This window comes from Monodelphis domestica, chromosome 2 (genome assembly GCF_027887165.1).
Source record: "Monodelphis domestica isolate mMonDom1 chromosome 2, mMonDom1.pri, whole genome shotgun sequence".
Classification (NCBI taxonomy): domain Eukaryota; kingdom Metazoa; phylum Chordata; class Mammalia; order Didelphimorphia; family Didelphidae; genus Monodelphis; species Monodelphis domestica.
The window spans coordinates 181,416,710-181,442,041 of NC_077228.1; the positions used below are offsets into that span (position 1 = coordinate 181,416,710).

Below are 25,332 nucleotides of genomic sequence, written 5' to 3' on the forward strand. Positions count from 1 at the left end.
ACATCTCTCTTCTTTTCAGAGATAGGTGGGCATATCAAGGTACATATAATCAGATTCTGTTAGTGGTTTAGTTATTTTTGCTGAACTCTTCTCCCTGCCCCCCTTTTTGTTATGAAATTCAGGCAATATAAGGAGATAGAAAAATGAAAGCTATCAATACAAATGAAACATTTTTTATAAGAAGGTAAGGGGCAACTAGTTGGCTCTATGGCTTGACAGCCAGGTATAGAGATGGGAGGCTCTGAGTTCAAATCCAGCCTCAAGCACTTCCTAGCTGAGTGACCCTGGGCACATCACTTTACCCCCCTTTTCCTACCTCTTAACTCTTCTGCCTACGAACTAATACACAGGATAGATTCTAAGACAGAAAAGGATTGAAAAAAAAAACGTAAGCAAGTTGAGGGTAGGAAGCTTTTGTATTCAGTATCCATACCAAGATTAGTACAGTGCCTTGCTGGCATGTGGTGAATAATAATAGCTAGCATCTAGAACTCATTTTATTCTCGCCACCACTCTGGGAGGTAGGTGTTTTTGTTATGCTCATTTTTATAAATGAGAAAACTGAGCTTGACAGAGGTTAAATGACTTGTCCATGGTCACACAGTATATGAGGCAACCATTTGACCTCAGCCCTAGCTGCTTCATATTAGCTTAATAAATATTTATTGACTGATTGCCTACAACTATGCATCCTAAGGAAAAATCACTAAATTTCTGTCCGTAAAACGAGATTTGTCTTAGATGCTCTAGCAAAGGGATTCTTAACTTTTTGAGTCTTAGACCTCTAGAGCAGCCTCCTGAAGGCTACTAAACCCAAGGACCCTTCCCAGAATCATGTGTGTTGCCTATTTTCATAAACAAAGGAAATGATACTCCGTTTGGAGGTTGGTTAAAATAAATTTTGGTCCCCTGAAACTATTAAGAGTCTTATTGAAAACCCTATTTTACATTCTAGATCTCACTTCCCCGCTATAGGACCTTGTCTTATGCAGGGAACTCGTCCTTAAGTCATTCTTAGAGTAAAGGAGTAAGACTACGGTCCACCTAGAGCCCCACCCATGCTTTGCCCCCCCCCCCCTCCCCGGCAAACCCTGTAGCCAGGGAAACGGAGGGCGCGCGACAGTTCGTTTTTCCCGCGCAGGCGCAGCAAAGCGTTAGCCATGGCGGATCCGAGCTGGAACACAGATACTGGGGAGGCGGTTTATCGCTCCCGGGACCCAGTACGCAATCTTCGGCTCCGGTACGGGCTTCTCGCCCCTCCCCCGCCCCTCCCCAACGTCTCTGCTCCTCCTTCATCCCCGGCTCCTGGCCCTCCAATTGGACTTCCACCCCTCCCGCATTTCTGTAGCATCCCTGGAACGAACATTGGAGCGGGGACCTATTGGGAGTGGAGGAGGGTGGGCTGCTGTAAGTCTTGGTTTGGAGTGCTGTGCTTCTCTCTCAGCCTCAGAGGCCTCTTCTGTAAAATGAGGAGTTTGGTCCCTAGGCTCCAAGGCCCTTTCCCACGTCAAACATTATAAGCCTAGGAACTGCTGGTAATTCACAAGGTGTCATCACGGTAATAGAGCTAACATTTATGTTGCGCTTATGGTGTGACAGGCACAATGCTAAGCCCTTGAAAGTTTTTTTTTTTAATCTCATTTGATGTTCAAAATTCTGGGAAAGTGCTTTTATTATCCTCATTTTACAGATGGGGAAACTGAGGCCGACTGTTATTTAAGTGACTTGCCAACCCAGCTAGTAAGTTTCTGAGACCAGATTTCACCTCAAATCAGACTGAATGGAGTCTCTTAGATCTGACTCCCTTATTAATCATTGTATATTGGTGAAACAAGTAGGTTGGAGCAGAGGATCTTTAGGGAAGCTTCTGGAGGGTAAGACCTATTTTCATTTTATCTTCTTGGCATCTTGCACCCCACACAAAGGAGCGTTTGATGTAGTACTCTTTGAATTGAGTGTAAGGTTCTGTCCAGCCTTAAGCCCTAAAATAAAGTCCATCTACTTCATTTTGTGAGGTGGAGAAACAGGTCCAGAGAGAGAAGCAACCCAAAGACCCCCAAAGTGCCTGGCAAGCAGAGTTTAGAATCTAGCTTTCCAGATTCAGTGAGCTACAGAGGAAAGGACATTCTGGAATCTGGAAATCTGGGTTCTAATGAGGCTCTGCAATATGAACTTAAATAATTTTTATCCTTTGGACCTCTATCTCCTTTGCAAAATGAAAGGTTGCTCTAGATTTCGAAGCCCTCTCCCATTTCTAACATTCTGTAGTTACTTGGTTCCCATCTTATTGTCTTTGGTGTCCCTTCTCTTCTCTGAGACCTCAGTCATTTTCCCTTACCCCTTACCACAAGTACACTTTCCTCTCACAAACAACTTCCTTTGGGCCTGTTTGTTTCTACCAGAGTTCCTGAGTATGTTGTTACTCCCCACCAATCACAGGCTTTCCTTTTTCTCTGTTCTTTTATCTCCCATACACATTCCCACAGAGCCTTGCCTTCCCTAGCTGCCTTACTCCCATTATAGTATTCTTTTCCATTGCTGTGATGTCACCTCATCATTGTGTTGTCTGAACTAGGTCTCTCTCTCTCTCTCTCTCTCTCAGAGTTCATCTCCAGAGAATTACTTCAAGCACTTTCCTCTACCAATCTGCTACCCAGCTGGGGGATGACCTTATAAATTTGGCCACCTTTAACCCTCACACATCAGCCAGTATGTATTAACATTTTGATTCAGTTGGTTGGGAACTTGGGGATGGTACTGGGAGTGATTGGTATCTGAGATTTGAAGGTAATCATTCCATTCACCTTCTTCCCAAGAAGTAGTAGTGACCCAAGTTCCTGCCCTGGCCTCCTCAGTCCCTTTGAGGAGCTTGGCCTGCTCTGCTTCCTCAAAGAGAGTTTGGGGGCAGGTGGAAGGAAAGAGAGGAAGTACATTTTTTGCTGAATGGGTTTAGTTGTGGCCCAGCCACTTACACCATGACTACCCAGTCAGTCAATAAACGTTTATCAAGCATCCACTGCTGTGCTAGGCATCCTCTAAGCATGGAGGATACAAAGAAGGACAAAAGATAGCTCCCCCCCCCAAGGAGCTCATACCGGAATGGGAGACAACATGCAAACAACTTTGTACAGATAAACTATATGCATGATAAATTGGATACAATCAACAGAAGGAAGGCACTATAATTAAAGGGGCTTGGGAAAGACTTCCTATAGAAAGTGGAATGTTAGTTGAGACTTGAGAGAAGCTAAAATACTCAGTCAAAGGAGAGAATTCCAGGCAGTGACAATGCCTAGTGTCTGGAATTGGAGTATCTTGTTAGGGGAACAAATAGGAGACTTGTGTCACTGGATTGAAATATCTAAGGAGAGAGAAAAGTGGGGTGTGAGATGTAAGAAGATTGGTGGGGGGGGTTATAAAGAGATTTGAACACTAAAGGATCTTCTATATCAACTCTAGAACCAGACTCTCAAAAGTTCTTGCCACTGCATAGTTCTAGGCCTTTCTTGTCCCTATTCCATCATGATGTATTGCCCCTTTCAGAAAATCAATTTGCTCTTTTGTGAAATATCTACTTTACAAAGCAATTATGACCAAATGAGTTAGTGTATCTGGACATGTATAAAAGTAAGATATTTTTATGCTTTTTCATATAGTTTGGGTAAATTTCAGGGCCCCAAAACCTTGGAAAGTCTGCTTTGGAATTTGGATTTAAATCTTGGCTCTGCTTTTTTACTGATGGTATGACCTTGGACAAGTCATTTATTTTCTGTAGGCCTCAGTTTTCCTGTTTGTAAAATTAGAAAGTTGTATTAGGTTGCCTGGAAGTCTCTTGTACTTAAGAATCTCTGATCCTTTGAATCGGACCATATAGCTCTAACACAATTAATCTGCAATAGTGTTGTGTGGACTTGGGCAAGTCACCATTATGGAAGTGGAGAGAGGTGTTCCTTCTCATCTCCAGCTGGAATTTAAGATAGATTTTCCCATAGGAACCATGTTTAAAATGGTGGTTAAATGTTACATTTTTGGTTAAATGGGTTTTGTGGAATGACAAGAATCTTAATTGCCACTTTTAATATCTATAGGAAAGTAAGTTCTGATTTCCAAATAATTATAGATTGTTCAAAGTTGAGAAGCTGCCAAGGTAATTCACCCTTTTGAGTCAGGTATATATCTGAAATTTTCAGTGACGAAAGAATGGAGAAAGAATATTATTAAGTAAAAGGCTCTTCCTTTCTCTTTTTAAAATCCCCCAGGGGAGGAGGAATAACAAATAGTAAAGTGGAAAGAATATTAGATTTGGAGTCACAGGCCCTGATTTCTATACCTGATTGTCCTCATTACTTCCTAGGCTTAGTCAAGTGTTTTCCCCTCTCTTGGCCATGGTTTCCTTATCTATTAAATGAAGGGATTGGATTGGATTGGATCAGATCAGGGATTCTAAACTTGAGGTCTATGAATTCTAGGAAAAAAATGTTTTGATAATTTTCAATATAATTGGTTTTCCTTGTAACGCTTTGTATTTTATTTGATGTGTTTAAAAATATTATGAGACCTGATCCAGAGTTCTCACCAGATTGCCCAAGGAATCTATGACACAGAAAAGGTTAAGAAATCTTCAACTAGATAATCTGAAGGATTCTTAAGCCCCAAGCCTGTGATTCTAAGTTTTATCCTCTTTATTGTATCCTCTATTGTCTCTTTATTGTATCCTCCTAATCTTTCTTCCTCTCCCCAGATTATAAGGGACATGAGTGAGAGCCAGGCCTACAAATGGGAGATCCTGAATTCAGATTTTATCTTAGATACTTCCTATTGGTGTGACCCTGGGCAAGCCTCATTATCTAGCCTTTAACATTCTTCTTGCCTGGGAATCAATAGACAGTACTGGTTCTACAAAACTACTGGTTTCTTACAAAAAGTAAGTTATTTAAAAAAGAAAGTGACAGGCATCTTTGAACATTTGCCATGGAAAAGACTTCTCTTTGGAAAAGGTGAGATTAGATTGACTTAGATTCTTCTTGGAAATAATAGTTTTGCTCCCTTTCAACCCTCTCTTTTTTGTGGGTAATGTGTTTCTTCTCTAGGCACGTCAGCTCTAGGCATGATCTTGGAAACTCAAGGGCCTAGGATTCTCCCCCAGGAAAAGTGAGAAATTTTGGCCTCCAGTTTGAAGGTGCCAAGATATTGTTGTTTGACATTAATAGATGAAATTTATCTCTTCCCACCAAATTGGAACTGAGATTTGGGGGGAGTAAGGAGGATTGGGAGGCCTCTTCTCATAGAGTAACAATAAATGTTGGCCAATTCAGAGTCTCAGTGTTCAGCAGGTGAATGAGAGTAAATGCTTCATTGCCCTGTGAGGAGGAAGAAGGCTCCTTCTGCTGTCTTGTAGGTGGACACCGCAGAGATGAAGAGGAGGAGGAAGAAGTGGTGATTGGTTGGCAAGAGAAACTCTTTAGTCAGGTAAGTAAATGGCCTGAATTCCCTTCTCCCCTTCTCCCTCTGCACAGGTGTGACTACAAGACTCCAGACAGTGTCTGGAGAGGCAGCTGTGCTGCTTTAGGGGCAGTTATCAGCACATCCACATTCAGTGGCCTGCTATCTGATTTGATGAGCCAGCTTTGAGTCCAGCTTTATTAAATTTCAAGATTTGAGAGTTGGAAAGGAGCCTCACTGGGCATGTAGTCTAACTACTATAACCTACCAACATGTGGTGGGCCATCCTTTGCTTGGAGACCTCCAAGGATGGGACATTTGCTACCTCCCCAGGCAACCCAACCCATTCCACTTTGAGACAGCTCTCATTGTTAGGAAGTTTTTCCTGATGTCCAGCCTCAGTTTGCTTTTAGTCACTTTCACCCACTGCTCTTATTTCTGCCTTCTGGAACAAATGAGAACAAGTTCAACCTTTTCCTCCATATGATAGCCCTTCAAATACTTGAAGACATATATCAAGAATGCCCTGAATCTTTACTCTTCTCTAGGCTAAATATGCCCAGTTTCTTCAGCCTGTCCTTATGTGGCATGAGGATCCTTGTTTCTCCTCTTCCTTTTCTTTCTCATTTTCCACTTTTTAGTCACTACCCCTAGGAGAAAAGGAAGGAAACCTGTATCCATTCATTGTCATTACTTCTAATTAGCAGCTTCAGTTAAAAGAAAAAGTTGGAAAAGGCAGCTGAAAGGTCTTCACCTGAATGAAGTTTGGGGATGATCTGAGATTTTATTTATCTGTGCTCTTCTCTGCCTTATGCCCTTTTTTATTTTTAACAAAACTATATCTAAATTTTGTTAATAAAATTGAATAATAAATAAATTTATTAAGTATATAAGTATATAATAGTACAAGTATATTTCATTTATTATAATTAATATATTGCCATTGTGTTATTATACTATATCAATTTATCATATAACAATTAGCATGTATATGTTAATTTGTAACATAGATTTCTATTTTATAAATTTATTATAATTAATAATAGATTAAAAAATAAAACATTCCTCTCCAAATGAGAAGCAGCATTGTGTAGTGGATTGAGAGCAGGCCTCAGAGCCAGGAAGACCTCGTTTCAAGTTTTGCTTCTGGCAGTCTTGGCTATGTGATCCTGGACAAGTTGCTCAATTTCTGAGTGCTCTTAACACCAGAATTTCAAAGAAAGTACTGACTTGCATTAATATAGAGTTCTCTCATCTGGGAGTTCCCTATACCAATAAAATTACAGGTCTAATTCCTAGTCCCATTATTTCCAAATATAACTTACCCATCTCCCTTTCCCAGTAAAATGTCCCCTGTGAGACAAAAATTGAAAAAGAAGGAAAAGAGAAGTCTTTCAGCAAGACTGATCAAACCATCAGTCATGTCTGACACTATGCATTATTCCATACCTACAGTCATCATTCTGCAAAGAAGGGGAGAAAGATTCATTTTTTCAACTTTTCAGCAAGCCCTATTTGGTCATTTAAAGTGTTTTTAGAGTAATTGCATAGTGTTCAATTTGGGGCTTTTGTTCTTTCCATTTATACCCATACAAATGGAAATTTACGTATGTCATTATGTATAATGTTCTCTTGGTTCCACTTCATTTACTCTGCATTTTTAAAAAATCTTCTCATACTTTTCTGAATTCTTCATATTTGTTGCTACATATGTCAGAATAGCATTCCATTCCATTCACTTACCACAATCTATTTAGTTATTCCCTCATTCCTGGACACAACCTTTGTTTCATATCTTTTCTATCCCAAAAAAGTAACTGCTTTGAAAATCTTGGTGTAAACAAGACCTTCCTTTCTGTTTTTTATTTCCTTAGAATATGTCTCTGGCATCAGGTCTTCTGCATCAAAAGGTATAGATAGCTTAGTAGCCTTTTAAAGCATAGTTCTAAATTGTTTTCATGTTTGGACCAATTCACAGTGGCTCCAACTGCAGAGTGCTACTGTACCTGTCTTTCAGCAGCCCTGTGAACATTATTGTGTTCTATTTGTGTTCTTTAGCCTGAGTAACTGAGAGTAGACTACATAAAAGTGCTAAGGAGAATAAATTCTTTAGGATCAATTTGAGTGAGGAACAACATGAACTGCATTTGAGGGTTTTCTCAAGCAACACCTGTTGTCTTTCCTCTGTGCTCAAAGTTTGAAGTGGATCTGTACCAGAATGAGTCAGCCTGTCAGACCCCACTGGATCACCAGTATCACCAGGAGATCTTAGAACTGGAAGCTTCTGGGGGCCGGAAGAATCGCCGAATCTTCACCTACACTGATTCTGATCGCTATACCAACTTGGAGGAGGTGTGTTCTTCATTCTGATATCTCTAAATTAGAAGAGTAGTGGGTACTGATTCTAGCCACTAGGATGTACTTGACTAGAACCCAGCACCTCCTGCCCTGGGTTAGCAATCTGGTTGGGGTAAAGTGAACCCAATATTCAGGAGGTTGTCGCTACTGCTTTTCTTCCCTACTAATGCCAATCCCAGGTCTAGAGTGCTTGAAGGAACCAGGACAGGCTTGTGGATTCCAAAAGGGGAGAAACATCTCTTAGGATTTCTCCATGCTGGCACAAAATAAAGAAAAGTTAGGATGCAGAACTCCCTCAGAAGTTAAGCCAAGATTCTGTTTGGGAATTTTAAGAGAGAAATCTAGGACAGCTGTGAGGCCTATAGCTTATATTGATGTAACTGAATGTGTAGTATGTATGCCCACATTTGTTAACATGTTGTTTTGGGAGTGTTTTTCATTCATTGCGTGTATGTGTTTCCTTTCTCCCCAGTGAGAGTGTAAACTCCAGCACAGAGACCATTTCTTTTGCTTTTCTCTCATCACCTTGAATAATAATTATATTGTTCTTAATTTACAAAACATTTTCCTCACAACTATCCTGTGAGGCAGGAAATTATTCTTATATTACAGGTGAGGAAACTGAGACTTAGGTTGTGACTTTTCTATATGGTCATATGACTAGCAAGGAGCAAAACCAGAATGTGGCTTCATGCTTGACCCATGTCCAGTATTTGTTCCAACCTATCCTGCTGTCTTGGAATATTGGTTGTGGTACTCTGTACACAGTAGGGTGTACATGTCTGAGTAAATGCTGTTAGTTGAATCAAATGCTATCTTCAGGATAGCTATGAAACAGGGCATGAATTGTCTGAGTTGAGTCCTGGATATTTTATTCATGAAAATCGAATTAAAATATGGTTATTGTTCTATTTGTATGTAAAAATCTTCAACAAATTTTTATCTTTAGATGCTTTTCTCACTCCCAATGAAATAAATAGCAGGTTAATGGGTAACCTCACCCTCCCATTAGTTGGCATGTACTCAGAGAATGCAAACTGATCGTAATATTCACTTAATCGAAGCTCAAGAGTGATTTTGGGCTGCTAATATTATGAGGCAAATTAAAGCTGAGGAGAGATCATTTCTGACTCACCTGTGCTACCTCTCTACTCATTACCATAGATAATTGTGTGGTGACTGCTTATGAGACCTAGGTCCTAGGATGGGAGATAGAAAGCAAAAATATTCCTTTGGTTGCTTTTCTCCAGGTTATCATGAGTAGATGGGTGACATATAGCTATTCTCTTTTCCCAGCATTTTCAGAAAATGACCACCTCAGAAAATGAGGTGCCCTCATTCCTGGTTGAGCGGATGGCAAATGTCAGACGTCGCCGTCAGGACCGGACAAGCAGGTGCTAAAGGACCGTGGGCTAACTTGGTGGTGTTGACCTTGCTTTTTGTCTTCTGTTGTCTCTTTCTCCTTTCAGAATCTAATAAAATAGGGAGATGACCATCCTGCTGCCTTGAGCAGACCAAATTTAGATAGTTCAGTCCTGAATGCCACATTTTAGGGAGGCCTTACTTTAGCTAGGGCAGTCACTTACTAGCTGTGTGGACTTGGGCAAATCACTTAACCCTCTTTACCTTGGTTTCCTCATCTGAAAAACAAGCTGGAGAAGGAAATGGCAAATCACTCCAGTAACTTTGCCAAGAAAGCCCCAAATAATGTCTGTGTGACCTTGGTCAAGTCTTAGTACTGTCTTACTACTTAGTATTAATTCAAAGACAATAAGAGTTTGAAAAAAAATGGAGTCACAGAGTCAGGCACAATTGAACTGTCTGAACAATCACAGCCAGATAGGCAAAGGCCGTGGAGGTCATTTCAAAGGAAAAGGAAATGTTTAACTTAGAGAAGAAAGGGTGTAGAGTGGGCTATGAGAGCTATCATTTATTTATTTATTTGAACACGAGACCAAATTTATTATATACTGAAAACTTGACTAGGTTGGGGGCTACACAAATAGAGGTGAAACATGTAAATGAAATCACGTTTTCCCCCCCACAAATATAAAAAGTCTACAGATTTTCTGAAGGGAGCCTTCTAATGTAGATAGTACCTTAATTTGCCTCAATATTTGCACCTGATAAAGAGTGTCCTCCTAACTGTATAGGAAAGGCAAGAGGTACCAGCTGGAAAATGTGGTTTAAGTGTATTTATATGTGATGCCTATTGCCAGTAACTAGCTATTCATGCTTCTCTGAGAATTAAGGAAGGAAATTTTTTGTCATTGAATTTCCAAGCTGGAAAGTACCTCAGAGACCATCTAGTCCAATATGAGAATCCTCATTGTAACATCTCTGAAAATAAATGGTCATCCATCAGTGACAGGGAATTTGCTACTTGATGAAACAGCCCATTACACTTTTTAGAAAGTTCGATTAGGAAGATTTTCCTCACACTGATTTGAAATCTTCTTTGGGGTTTCCATGAATTGTTCTTTTGGAGTAAAAACCAAAGACCTTTCTTCATATATTTGAATGAAAGAGTACTGCCAATCCCAAAGTGATCTCTTCTTTAGGATAATTAAATATCAAATTATTTCAACCAATTTTTAAATTGGCATGATTTCAAATCATTCCCCCACCCATACCATCCCTCTATCCCCTCTTCTTTATCTGAATGTGCTCTTTCCTGTCTTTTCCTAAAAGATGACCCAAGAAACTGTAAACTGTATGTACACAATTCTGCAGATACTGTCCAACCAACTTAGAGAATAGTAGGAGAGATCATGTGTCCCTGGCTTCTCCAAAGCATGAAAATGTTTGGAAGGTTAATGGTCTAGCCTAGCTCAATAGGGAAAGGCTCTGTCAGAACGCCAGCCTCCAAATAATGAATTCTTTTGAACCACAGAAACTGAGTTTAGGACAAGGGTTAGCACCTATGTCAGTGGAGGGAGGAACTACGCCAATCATGGATTCTCAAAACAGAAATAAACTGGCATTTGTTTTGCTCTTATGAAAAGCTTTGTAATCTTAAAGCACCATAGCAACACAGGCTATTCAATAAGTACTTGTGGAATTCAGTCTTCTTTTAACCTATGTGCATGTCCTTATTACATCTCCTCTTCTTAAGATCTGGAATCCCCAAGTCAAAATAATAACAATCCCTCCCAGCTTTGTGTCAGTGCATTTGAAATCTACCATCACCTAAAACCCTCACCCAAGTCACAGGTAAAAATGTAGACAAAATTTAAAACACTCATTAGTGTTTTAAGCTACCTGATACCTTGCAGTTGGCCAGCATTCTTTGTCTTTGAAGAAGTGTAGATCTGGTGGGGTATATGCAGTAAAGCATCCTTTTCCCAAAGTAGACCTCCCCATTTCAGTTTAATATGGTAAAGAGAGTTTGCTATGGGCCCTCCAAGACTAAGTGACTCCTCTAGCATGTCTTTCCATTCTTTTTTGTTTCAAAGTGCTTTCTTTCAGCTATAAATGCTTTCCCCATAGTTCTTTGCCTTAGGATGAACCAGAAGCTCTGCAGAATAGGAGATACTCACTTATCTATTATTCATCAGGAGTGAATTTGTTTTAAAAGCAGAACTGAGTAAGAAGCTTGAGTATCATCTTTTGGGCTTTCTTTATTCTGTCATCATTTTTCCCTCAAATGGTTGATGGATGTGTGCTAGACAGATAAATTTTCTTCATTCGGCTCTCTTTCTCCAAATAAATTAGGAATAATCTACTTGCACTTGTGAAAAACACCCAAGTACAACCACTAAATGAATTCTAATGAGCATGGGGCCTTAAGCTCACTTTGGAATGATAGATATCGATTACAGAACTAGTTATACTAGTTGTTAATTCCATATTCAATCCTAAGTGAATTTGCAAATTCTGAGTTTGAAAAAAGACTTCCTTCTAAGTAGAACAGGAAAATAAGACAGCTGGGCAATTTCATTTTGGGGGTCCAAAGGCAAATATTTTAGAAAAGGCCTCCTTACTTTGCTGATTACAATATAAACATCTTCAAAAGATGATTTGACACCTAGAGTGCCTTTGTTAATGACAATATAAATAACTCTATGCCTCTGCTATTGCAAGTATGGCATAGTAGGTCCATGCTAAAAACAAGCAACCCCCCACCCCCTGGTACTCCCACCATACTGTATTTCTAGATCTTTGACAACCCCAGATAAATCACTGAAGAAATCGTGGGAACCAGCACAGAAGGGAAACTGAGTTCATGGGCTAGAAGAAGCTGATGGCCCTCTCCAGGTTCTAGAGGACACCATGAAACTTCATGTGGCAGCGGAATTTCTCTTTCTCAGAGAGAATTTTCCCACAGATCCCACAGGAACAGCCCCCACCTTCCTTGTTGTGGAGCGACGGACGTGGCTGTCGTGGGCAGCATGGGAGGCAAAAGCTTTGCCACAGTACTTGCACTTGAAGGGTTTCTCTCCAGAGTGCTGCCTGATGTGAGTTTGAAGAATGCTGGAGGCAGTGAAAGCCTTGTTACAGTAGACACACTTGTAAGGCCTTTCTCTGGAGTGGACCCTCATGTACTTATTGAGGCTGGAGGACTGTGAGAAGCTCTTTCCACACATGGAGCACTCGTGAGGTCTGTGCTTTTCATGGACATGTAGGATGTGAATGCGAAGGCGGTCCTGCTTCTCAAAGGATCGACTGCAGAGGTTGCAGGGGAATTTCCGGTCCGAGAGCTATCATTTAAAGTACATGAAAATATCACTTGGAGAAGTACTAGATTTATTCTGTTTGACCCCACAAGGGATAGAAGTAGCAGAGAAGGAGGTTATGGGTTGATGGCAGAAAGAAGTAGAGTTATCCCCAAATAGAATAGACATCCTTGAGAGATGTCAGACTTCCTTTCACCTCTGAGGTCCATTCCAACTCTCCAATGCTTCCAGTCTTTTATTTGGTCCCACGTCTCTGCCCAATGGAGTCTCTGGGGATAAGTGGAGCAATGTTTCTGTGATGTTCTCACTGCAGGGAAGGCAGCCTCCTCAAGTCCCGAATCATCACCTGGAGACCAACAGAAGAATTCATTAGGAACAACCATGTCATCAACACACCGCTTCAGACTATGTACATCATGGCAGATCTGGGACCCTACGGAAAGTGAGTGAGAGCTAGGACCACAGTGCTCAGATCCCCGTTCCCTCTTTTTTACCTTAATATTTGTCTATAGGAAAGAAGTTAGTTGTCACTGTAACTTTCACCTCTCTGAGTTTTGTTTTGGAAGGCCTTGTACTATAGTGGTAGTTCTACTCTGAGAGAGGTTAGGAAGGAAGCTGCTCCTATACTTGTCACCTGACCTTCTGGTGTTTGTCCTTGGTGGTAATACTGGCCCTCTGAGCATGAGTCTTAATTTTGTGGTCTGTAGGCTTGGTCAGAAGAATTATGAACAAGTCCTTTGTACTCTGAAAGTGGACAGCAATGGAGTGATCACAGTCAAACCCGATTTCACAGACAACAAAGGGCCTTACAGGTGAGAAATGTGGGGAGGGCTGTTGAGGAGAGGGTAGTCAGCTGACATTTTTTTCCTTGACTTCATTTTTTTTGATGCTAGAAGCCAAGATTTCAAGAAAGTCTGATTTCTTTCCATTGTTCACTTTAATCCTTAAATCTTTAGAGGCTCTACTTTTTTTTAAAAAATTATTTTAAAAAATTTTCCATGGTTATATGATTCTTGTTGTCTCCTTCCCCTCTTCCATACCCCCTCCCAGAGTTGACAAGCAATTTCACTGGTTATACATATATTATCACTCAAATCTTATTTCCATAATATTCATTTTTATAATAGAATAATTTTTTAAAACTAAACTCCCAAATCACATATTCATACAAACAAGTGATAAATGATGTTTTCTTTTTTTTTTTTAAATAAAAAATAAAAGGAAGACTTTATTTACTTTGGTTAGCACAAGGAAATAATAGTCATATCTGACTGGAACTTACAAGGTAAATTCTTCCACCATAAAAGTATTAAATAGAAGACAAAGGTTGATCAGGTGGTTTATAGTAGAACCAGCACATGAACCTACCAAAGCCTTCCGATATCAAGTCAGACATTCTTTTTTTTTATTCTTTTTTTTAAAATTTTAATATTATTTTATTTGGTCGTTTTCATACATTATTCACTGGAAACAAAGATCGTTTTCTTTTCCTCCCCTCCCTTCCCCCCCCCCCCCCCCCCGCCTTTCCCTCTCCCATAGCCGACGCATGATTCCACTGGTTATCACATGTGTTCTTGACTCGAACCCATTTCCCTGTTGTTGGAGTTTGCATTATAGTGTTCATTTAGAGTCTCTCCTCAGTCTTATCTCCTCCAACCCTGTAGTCAAGCAGTTGCTTTTCAGCGGTGTTTTTACTCCCACAGTTTATCCTCTGCTTGTGGGTAGTATTTTTTTTTAGATCCCTGCAGATTGTTCAGGGATTGCATTGATACTAATGGAGAAGTCCATCACCTTCGATTGTACCACAATGTATCAGTCTCTGTGTACAATGTTTTCCTGGTTCTGCTCCTCTCGCTCTGCATTACTTCCTGGAGGTTGTTCCAGTCTCCATGGAACTTCTCCACTTTATTATTCCTTTTAGCACAATAGTATTCCATCACCAACATATACCACAATTTGTTCAGCCATTCCCCAATTGAGGGGCATCCCCTCATTTTCCAATTTTTGGCCACCACAAAGAGCGCAGCTATGAATATTTTTGTACAAGTCTTTTTGTCCATTATCTCTTTGGGGTACAAGCCCAGCAGTGCTATGGCTGGATCAAAGGGCAGACAGTCTTTTATCGCCCTTTGGACATAGTTCCAAATTGCCCTCCAGAATGGTTGGATCAATTCACAACTCCACCAGCAATGAATTAATGTCCCCACTTTGCCACATCCCCTCCAGCATTCATAAATGATGTTTTCTTTTGGATTTCTACTCCCATATATCTTTCTCTTGATATGGATAGCCTCTTTTCTTATAAGTTCCTCAGAGTTATCCTGGACCATTGCATTGCTTTTAATAGCAAGTCAGTTACATTTGATCATCCCACAATGTTTCAGTTACTGTGTTAATGATCTCCTGGTTCTGCTCATTTCACTCCACATCAGTTCACTGAGGTCTTTCCAGTTCTTGTAGAAATCAAGCCATTCATACTTGCTTATAGCACAATAATATTCCATCACCATCATATACCACAATTTGTTCAGCCATTCCCCCCATTGAGGGATGTCCCCTCATTTTCCAGCTTTTTGCCACCACAAAAAGTGCAGCTATAAATATTTTTTTACAAACAGAACCTTTCCCATTTTAAAAAATCTCTTTGGGATACAAAGGACATGCTGAATCAAAGGACATGAATTTTTTTAAAGCCCTTTGGGCATAATTCCAAATTGCCCTCCAGAATGGTTGGATCAATTAACAATTCCACCAGCAATGTATTAGTGTCTCAATTTTGCCACATCCCCTCTAACATTTATTATTTTCCTTTACTATCATATTGGCCACCCCCCTAGGTGTAAGGTGGTACTAGAGGCTCTACTTTTAATGGAATGGGGCAGTGACTAGAGTGGGATTAAAAAAAACTTTTTATTATGCATTTATCAACCATAAAATTTCAACAGGCAAGATAGAAAAGGTTATTATTGGAATTGTGAAATTTTGTGAGTTTTTTTGAGTGTATGTTCTGTTTAACACAATAATAGAAAACAAGCTACCCTGCTTGTCTGTAGCTCCTTCTGAACTTTCCTCCTTGGAACAGTTTAATTTCAAGAACTGGAGAAGATTAAACTGAGGGCCATATATTTATCCCACCACTATCCTAAATGATTATAAATATATTGTGTAAAGTGTAAATGAAGAGGTTAGCCCTGTGGAAGGTGCAAATTAAGCTACTTGGATCTTGCCCTTGTTCCTCTTCCTTCCCACTCTCCTATCCTTTTTCCCCCATTAAGCATTCTAGACCAGGTCTGAGAGGTCACATCCACTTTGCCCAGAATTCATTTCTTTGCTCTGACTTTGGTTCCTGGTTATGATCTGAGCAGAATTGAGATGGAGGGGGAGAAGCAGGAGGTGTGGAAGTACACGATTGACAATGTGTCCTCACCAGCACAGCGAGAAGAAGAAGAGCGGGAACAGCGCGTGTTCAAGGATGTAAGGCCCCTCCTTTATTCCAGCAGTGACCCAGGGAGGGCCTTGGAGATCAGGAGTTGAGAGTGGCCAAGGAGAAGGGTAGTGGTTTTTCTCACAGTTGTTGAGATGTAGAACTGAGCAAAGAATTGGGACCAGCTGGGTGGGCAGCTAGTTTTCCATGCCTCCCCTCTTCATTATTTATCCTCCCTTTACTGGTCAGAGCTGAAACCTGGGGAAAGGGGGAGAAGAGGGGAAAAGTTTCTGCTCTTTGATCTGTTTCCTCAGCTCTATGACCGTCACAAGGAGTACCTCAGCAGTCTCGTGGGTTCAGATTTTGAGATGGTAAGTAGCCTTAGTTCTTTTCAGTACAACTAATTGCATCAATTCAGAGCAAGGTGACTGGCTAAGCAATTGTAGTCTATTTGTTGCACTTTCTGAGCATTTTTCTTTCAAGTGCCCCAGGAAATGGGAAGTGATACTGATATCCATTAACATCAATGACAGCTCTTGACTCTTAACAAAAAACAGGTTTAGTTGGTTTTGCTGTGATCCTTTCATCCTCTCTCCAGAAGCCCTGCTTCCATGTCTGATTGCCCAAGAGAGTAGAAAGAGCATTAAATTAAAAAACAAACAAGCAAACAAAAAAAAAAACCCTTACTGTCTATCTTAGAATCAATGCTGTGTATTGGTTCCAAGGCAGAAGAGTGGTAAGGTCTAGGCAATGGGGATTAAGTGACTAAGGTCATATAGATAGTGTAATATTTAAAATTATGAGGCTGTTTGTAGCTTAATAACTTTCGATTAAAATTCAATTAAAGTCAATTAAAAGTGGTTGTAATAGTATTGAGGGAAGACATGTCTAATGTCAGATTTGAACCTAGTACCTCCCGTCCCTAGACCTGACTCTCAATCCACTGAGCCACCCAGCTGCCCCCTAAGAGCATTGAATTTTGAGTCAGAAGATCTGGGGTTACATCCCACCAATTTTACTTACTCCCCGTGTGCCTCTGAAGAGTGCCTAAAGCACACAGGGAATACATAAAAGTATCTGTAAAATAAAGTAGTTGGACCATATGATTTCCAAGTTCTTTTCTGGCTCCAAGTGGGTAAGATTCCCTACTGGTTTTCTACCCTCTGCCACTCAAGATAAAGAGGCCTTGGAACAGCTAGGTGTACAGCACCTGTCCCAGGATAAGGAATACCTGGGTTCAAATCTGGCCTCAGACACTTCCTGGCTTTGTGACCTTGGGCAAATCACTTAACCCCCATTATCTAGCTCTTACTGAACTTCTGCCTTGGAACTAATATTTAGTATCAATTCTAGGGCAGAAGGCAAAGGTTTTTTAAAAAAAGAAGACACTTAGTACCTAATTCTTCACTGTCACCCCACTGGCAGCTGATATCAATGTCTTTGACTTGTTTTTATTGGTCTTCCACATGGCTTTGATCTCTCTTGCTTAGCTTCTGTACTTTTTCTTTTTCTACTTTTCAGAGATAGGAGAAAAGTACATTTAGTGGGAAGTGGTAGTCACACATACACAGGTCCTGACTCCTGGGATTAGGTCCCTTTTTTCTTACTGGTTTGTATTTGTGATCCCTGGGAGTGGGGCTCTGGTTATTGGGTAGCATCTTGTAGGACCTCTGACCTTTTCATTCTCTCTGCCTTAGACAATTCCTGGCTCCCTGCGGTTCTTCGTAAATGGAGAGGTAGGTAAGTGTCTTGATAGTATGCAGTAGAGTAGAGATACTGCTGGCCTTGGTGCCAGGAGAGAACTGGGTTTGACTCTCATCTCCATCACTTAGTAGTTCTATGACCTTGGGTGTAAATCATTGTGGCCCTTTACCTCAGGCTCCTCATCTCTAAAATGAGACAGCAATACCTGTAGCATTTACCTCATGCTGTTGTGAGGATACTTTGTGTTAGGTGTTTTCTAAGCCTCAAAGCACTACATGAGTCATCCTCCACTGTTATTGTGGTCCCTTGTGCTTGGGCAGATCCCTCAGGCAGGTGAGCTTTTATACCCTAGTGGAAACCCTACCTTTGGGTTTCTTGATGCTCCTGTTCTGGAGGCCAAATCCTTAGGCATCTTTAGTTAACATGAAGGGTTGCCAGAGATCCAGACCCTGATGGAACTTCATGTTGCAGATCTGGTGATGACCATATTGGGTGGGGGTGAGACATACCAAGACCTATTCTCACCATTACCTTTCTTCTCAGTTTCAGCCCAGGGCTATGAGTATGACAGTCTCTATGTGCATTTCCAGCTGGAGCTACCTGACAGTAAGTAACGTCACAACCCCTGAAGAAGGTGCTCACCCAATTCATGGCATGGTTCTCTATTGGGAGAGACTCATGTTGCTACTTAATTCAGAACACAGGCTAAATAGGTGCCAGTATGTACTCCCTGCAGCTCATTCTTAGCTGTGATGCAAGCTACTAGGGGGAAACAAACCCACTGTTGAGCTCACTGCTCCTAAGGGTCATTGACCCAAGGCAGATGGAGTGTCTCATAGAACTGTTTATTTCCTGGAGCTAGGTAAGATATCCTCTTTCCTTTTCTCACAACGATTATTTAATACGGTTCTAAGCAGGGACTTTGTGAGAAAGTATAGGGCTACTAAAATTCTTCAAGAATAAAACCTTTGCCTCCTCAGGCAGATAGGGGCTACAGTGGATAGAATGTTGGACTTGGAGCCAAGAAGTCCTGAATTCAAATCCAGACTTGGACACTTACTAGCCATGTGATACTGAGCAACTCATTTAATCTCTCTGCCTCAGTTTTCTCACCTGTAAAATATGGGTAATAATAGCACCTACCTCCCAGGGTTGTTTTGAGGATCAAATGGCATAACGTTTGTAAGGTGCTACATAAGTGCTGCCTATTATTATTATTATCATTATCATCATTGTCCCTGTATCTGGTAGCATGCACAGAATGTAGTAGATGACCAGAGTTGATACTAGCTATTGGCATTATCTCAGGCTTCTTCTGAGAGCTATCATGATTCTTCTGGGTTCTTTGTAGTGCTAGATTTAGGCCACTTGACTCCACTCTGATGGTGCCAGTGGACTAACTGCTTTCTGCTTCTTGGTTCCTAGATTGGTTGAGCCCGCCACATCAGCAGCTCTCGGGAATAACACAGACTTGTGTTACCAAGTCTCTAGGAATGGTAAGGAAAAGGAGAAGGAAGAATCTTTGGAACAGATGAAAATTGCTTTGGAAATTGCTGTTAAAGCCCTTCCTTTATCAGGCAGATTCATAGTACAGAGATGTGTCCAGAGCTGAGTCAGGGGCTCTCCTTCATAACCTGAACTAACCTCTGCTTCTGCCCCTAGAAAAATCAGTCAACCAAATCAACAAGTGTATATTAAAGCACCAGCTCTGTGACAGGCACTTGTGCTGGGAGCTGTGGATTCAAGTACTGAGACAATTGATGACTGCACTTTGGGAGACTTCTAACTCTGCCTCTGAGTGCCTGTGCCTGGCCCTTCCCTAGGTGGCACTGACTAGAACTCCAGCAGCCTTAGAAAAGTGACTCTGAATGTTTCAAGTAGAGGAGGAATTCCAAGGGAGGCTGCTTTTTCTGCTTTGTGAGACTTTCTGTAGTTTGATGATTCTTCTGTCCCTTCCTCCAGGACAATGTGGCTTACTTCTCCTACCCTTTCACATTTGAAATGTCATTCTTCCATGAGGATGCATCTCCTGGTAAGTTGGTCATAGGCTCATAGATGTAGAACTGTAAGGGTCCTCTGTGGTCATCATCTCTTCCTTTTCAGGTGAATAAACTGAAGCCTCAAGAAAGGAAATTATTTTCTTAGGATCACACAAGTTGCAAATATCAAAGCTAGGATTTGGATTTCAGATCCTCTGGTTCCCAACACTCATTCTCTTTCTAGTGTATCACATCGCCTTCTCTACTGATCCAGGGCCAGTTGTTGGCAATAACTAGGTACTGCTCTTGTTTACTTATACACCTCCAGATTCTCTCCCTCAGTGGCCTGTGCTGTACTTTGAGGTTATCTCATTGGATTTCTGGCAGAGATATCGGATAGAAGGCTATGGATCCATTGTATTGCCCTCAACACCAGGTGAATCCACCCATCCCTTCCGTTCCCTAATGTGGAAATGCTCTGGGCCCTCAGTGTGCAGATCAGAACTGGAGGCTTTCCGAAGAGTGACTATTTCTGGGGTAAAGAGGCTTTAATTAGGGATTGGAAGACATTGAATGTATAAGTATTTCATGATTCTCTGAAGACCTCCATGTATTTTCCTTCTCCATTCAGGATGACAGGATGCAGCTCTGACTAACTTCCTCATCTTGTGACATCCTTGGGAATCTTTAGTGCCTCTATTTTAAACTTCTGTATTTTTAGGGCCCTTATTTTGAAACTCCATTAAAAGCCATATTGTTTCTCGCCCAAATATTTAAATGGCGCCTGTTTACCTGATCATTGGTGGTGAGGTAGATAACATAGTTGTTCTCTTTGATTGAATGTTCTGATGGGATATTCCTACTGTCTTTTTGGTAATACAGGGACTCACACTTTGACCATCTCAACGTGGAGGCCAGTGGAGTTAGGAACTGTGTCAGAGCTGAGGAGGTTTTTCATTGGGGGCTCCCTGGAATTGGAAGACCTCTCTTATGTGCGAATACCAGGGACCTTCCAGGTGAGTTTTTTTTCCCATAGATGGGTCCAAGGAGATGAACCATGTGCTTCAAACACGTATGGGACAAATCCCATGTTCACTTTTTCATAGCTCTGATATTAGGAATGACCCACCCCCTTCCTTCCCATAGTCAAGGTTGTATGAGGTGCCAAAGCTCCTAGGAGCCCCACCTACATTCTAAAATAAGAAGAAAGTGTGCTGCCAGCCTCAGACAACAGAAAACTCCTTTCTTCCTGCCTGCTCCCTAGAGGTTATTCATCGAAGGTGGGAAAAAGGAGTATTTATTGGGAACCAGCCATCTTTGTTGTTCTTTGGTGAAATCGGAACTATTCTTAAACTTGGAGTTCAGAGACTTCCTTTAGCTGTAGATTGGAGAAGATACCTGCTTCAACCAGTAATTTACTGTTATGTAGCTCATTATTGAGCTTCTGCATCTGTTCCCTAGGGAAGGCGTCTGAGCCGGTTTGGGTTCCGCACTAAGACCACAGGCAGTGTTACATTCCGCTTTCACTGCCTCCTGCAGTCCAGGTAAGTGGTCTTGGCCCGAATGATTTGGTGCTCACTTGCATAGAGCCAAGACTCTACTAACCATCCTTGGTGCTCCCCTATAGGGCCTTTTTGGATTCTAGCTTACCTTGGAGGAAGAGGCAGAGTGTGATGGACCTCATGGGAAGATTCAGCCAGCAGAGCTCCATTATCAATGTGATGGGTAGGTTTCCCCCTCATACTGGCTTTCTGGTTAGCCTTTCTTTCACTAGGCAGGATAATCTCTTTTTATCTGTTGTTTTTTTTTTTTAGAAGCCTTCCAGCGAGCCAGACGCCGAATGCAGGAGGCCCGGGAAAGCCTCCCTCAGGATCTAGTGAGTGCTGCGAGCACTACTAATCTCCTAGCCAGCAGTAGCCCCAGACACCGTGCTTCCCAAGGCCAGGGTAGCCTCTGATTTTCTATTCTCCTTTCCTGACATGGATCATGGTCACCAGGAATAGCTGCTCTACATCCTAGGATGCCCTGAGGTCCACATGTAGTAGCATTCTCTCTATGTCTGGATCCTGTTCTGCCAGATTCCAGCAAGGCCAGCATGTTTTGGGATGAGGGCTGCACAGGCAAAAGGGCTCTGCTATACATTTGGCCCCTCCAGAGGACCCAAGACTGGCCTGCCCTGTAGCAGACAGCAGATTAGGACCCAGGGTATTTGGTGCTTCCACAGTCTCAGGAGGGAAGCCAGGAAGAAAGAAGAGGTGAATAAATAAAAGTATTCTTGACTATTAAATACCTGGCTCTCTCAGAGTGATTTTCTTTTTTGACTTCTGTCTCAAGCAAATTGTGTATGTGGGAGGGAGTGGATATAGAAAGGTGTCTGTTGTGGGTGTATGTATGTGGGGGAGTGGCAGGTGTGTGTCTGTGAGGGGTTTTGTGGGTTTGAGTCTTGCCTGCCTAAACTGACTTAACTCATATACATGATTGAGTACTGGATTTTTGCTTTTAGGTTTTAAACATAAAACTTGTTTTTATACCTTCTCATGTTTTCTTGCCTATTTCTCCACCCAGGTTACTGGCACATTCATGTTCTTTCAGAACTATGAAATGGTGAACTAGCCTTGATAAGAGATAAGATATCTTGATAAGAGATCCTAGCTCCTAATTATATTGGCTAAGCAATAGAGTGGTAGATCAATGGAACAGAAAAGACATACAAAACAGGAGTAAAAGATTATAGTAACCTTGTATTTGACAAAAGTATAGATCCAGGCTATTGGGCGAAGAAATCACTATTTGGTAAAAATTTCTGGGACAACTGGGAAATAGCTTGGCAGAAATTAGGTATAGGCCAATATCTTACACCATTCACTAAGATAAATGATTCATGATCTTGATATAAAAGGAAGTACCATAATTAGAATAGTTAACATCAGATTTATGGATAGGAGAGGAATTTAAGAGTTGACGAGATAGAAAGCATTATGAGTTGTAAAATGGATAAATTTGATTATATTAAGTCGAAAAGGTTTTGTGCAAATAAAAGTCAAGATTATAATGAAATCAGAAAATTGGGGAAAAGTTTTCAAAGAAAATCTCTTGGATAGAAGTCTCGTATCTAAAATACATAGAAAATGGACAAATTTATGGGAGTAGAGGCCATCCCCCAATTTATAAGTGGTCAAAAGATATGAACAGAAATGTTTTGGATGAAGAAACCAAAACCACATAAATATATCTGAAAAAATGCTTGCAATCAATACCAATTAGGGAAATGCTAAGCATCCTTGAGGTATTATCTCACACCCATCAGATTGGCTAAAATGACAAAAGGATAAAATAACACAAAGTGGAGACACTAATACACTGCTGGTGGAACTGTGGACTGATCCAGTTGTTTTGGAGAGTGTAAACCTCAAAATTCCTTAGACTTATAAATGTTGGAAATTTCACCATTGGGATATTTCATACTTGGAAAATTTCTTACTGATAGTCTATTGGAATGGGAACTCCATTGGCATGGGAGGTTCCCTCTCTTCCCTTCTTAAGATTACTTTAGGACAGAAACCCTTTGCTGAACAATGGAAAGGACTTTGACCTATGCTTAAGCATAGAACAGGAATTTCTTTGAGTCTTGATTGATTTAGAATTGATACAATGGAGATACTTGGAATAAATCTCCACCCTATTCAGTCCTAATAGGATTGAGTAAGGGCTGCAGCCTAGATCAAAATTTAATTATTCCAATCTCTACCATACTCAAGTTAACAGGATTTAGAAAGGGCTGTAGCAAAGGAGTATAGATTTAATCATTGGAAAATATGACCTTCAACAGACATGTGCAAAAAGCCAGAAACCTCTGGGCGGTCCTGGGTTAAGCGAGAGCCTCCATTGACAGGGAAATTGATGAAGAGTGATTGGTAGATGTGAGGACTGAGGGGAGGCAACTTGGATGGTGTCCTTAAAGATAGGAGGGTCTGGAGACTGAAAGGGGGTTGAGTTTTTGGTCGGTGGTTCCTGGGCTCTGAGGAAGCTTGCTCTAAAGGAAGCTGAAAGTGGGGGCCTCTGAGACTGTTTCTCCATTTTGGACACGTGAGTGAAAGGGACTGCTCTCTTTTCTTTGCCCCAGCTATCTAAGGGCTTGGGCCTTTTGGCCCAGCCTAAACAGAGGGGGTATTTAAGCCCTATTCCCTTCTCTCCCCTTTCTCTCTCTCTATATATCTCTAATTCCTTTCTTGCTCCTATTGTAATTAAACTCCAAAAGGCTGACGGCTGACTTGAGTTTTTCATTTAGGAATTACATAGCTGATTCCTTGGCGACCTTAAATTAATATATATCAGTCTTTTAAAGTGATTCCCTTGTAACATTGTGGCTGACCACACGGGAGTCTAAAGAATCCTCTCAATAAAACTTTTTCCTTGCCTTTTTACTATACTGTTTCACCACTTAGTCCTTTTTTTTAAAAAAAAAAAAAACTTGGCTTAAAGACACAGCTGCTAGAACACGTGAGTATAAAAAACTTTTTCTCTTTTCTCCTTAAGTTAAATTGGAATCAGCAGTTTTTTCTTTTTTCTTCCCTTTAATCTTAAGGGACAGCTGGGTAGCTCAGCGGATTGAGAGCCAGCCCTAGAGGCAGAAGGTCCTGGGTTCAAATCGGACCTCAGATACTTCCCAGCTGTGTGACTCTGATAGACAGAAAACAGCTGTTTTTAAATCTCAGCAACAGGACTCTAAAGTCCTGGCTGGAAGAACTGTTTCTAAATATCCTTTCCCTTAAGGAACAACTTCCTGGATTAAAAAAAAAAAAAAAAACCCTGTGGAAAGTTTGTTGCTTTGCCCTGCTCCCCACGTGTTTTGTGAAATTACAAAATATACATATAAAAATGAGTACTACATTCTTTGACAATTATATGGCAGCTGAAGAAGTAGGGGCATTGAGGAATGAAGGATACCTCCAAATTTTTATATTAATAGGTACTGTCATTTTTGTACTCCTCAATACTATATTTAGAGATGAAAAAATAAAAAATATTGAGGATAAAATAAAACAAAATGAGGATAAAATAAAACAAAATGAGGATAAAATAAAACAAAATGAGGATAAAATAAAACAAAATGAGGATAAAATAGAAAATATTGAGGATAAAATAGAAAATGTTGAGGATAAAATAGAAAAAAATGAGGATAAAATAGAAAATATTGAGGATAAAATAGAAAATATTGAGGATAAAATAGAAAAAATTGAGGATACAATAGAAAAAATTGAGGATACAATAGAAAAAATTGAGGATAAAATAGGAAATATTGAGAATAAAATAGAAAAACTTGAGGATAAAATAGGAAATATTGAGAATAAAATAGGAAATATTGAGGATAAAATGGGAGATATGGAAGATAAAATAGGAAAAATTGAGGATAAAATGCAAGCCCAATTAGAAGACCTAAAATGTTTCTTACAGGATCAATGGGCAAACACCCACTCTACCAGAAACAGACCTGTTTCTGAACCTTTGAATGAGGAAATTTCCTTCCCTGAAATAGAGATGGAAAACACCTTCCCTATAGCCCAGTTAACAGACTGCTTCTCTCGTGCAGTGCAAATCTTGTCTGAATTTAATCCCCAAAACCCTTCCCCTGCAATCCCAGCTTCTCATGTTCCTTCTCCTACAGAAAACCAAATTCCAATGCAAGGGAGATCTTGTCCTCCTAGAGAAACCTGTCCTTGTCAAACTGACCCACAGGTGCAAAATTCAA

At 40.7% G+C, this 25,332-nt stretch overlaps 1 protein-coding gene across 1 annotated transcript; it reads left to right on the forward strand.

The window, feature by feature from the left end:
* The first annotated feature begins 1,120 nt into the window (after window positions 1-1,120).
* On the forward strand, window positions 1,121-21,870 carry MKS1 (MKS transition zone complex subunit 1). Its single transcript, XM_001366681.3, has 18 exons — window positions 1,121-1,240; window positions 2,603-2,709; window positions 5,399-5,469; window positions 7,639-7,794; window positions 9,097-9,194; window positions 12,790-12,918; window positions 13,184-13,288; window positions 15,842-15,950; window positions 16,215-16,271; window positions 17,598-17,640; window positions 18,148-18,210; window positions 19,030-19,100; window positions 19,567-19,636; window positions 19,912-20,019; window positions 20,466-20,599; window positions 21,045-21,127; window positions 21,211-21,308; window positions 21,398-21,870. Exons 1-18 carry the CDS (start codon window positions 1,161-1,163, stop codon window positions 21,538-21,540), a joined length of 1,725 nt encoding a protein of 574 aa, XP_001366718.2. The 5' UTR covers window positions 1,121-1,160; the 3' UTR covers window positions 21,541-21,870.
* The last annotated feature ends 3,462 nt before the right edge of the window (window positions 21,871-25,332 follow it).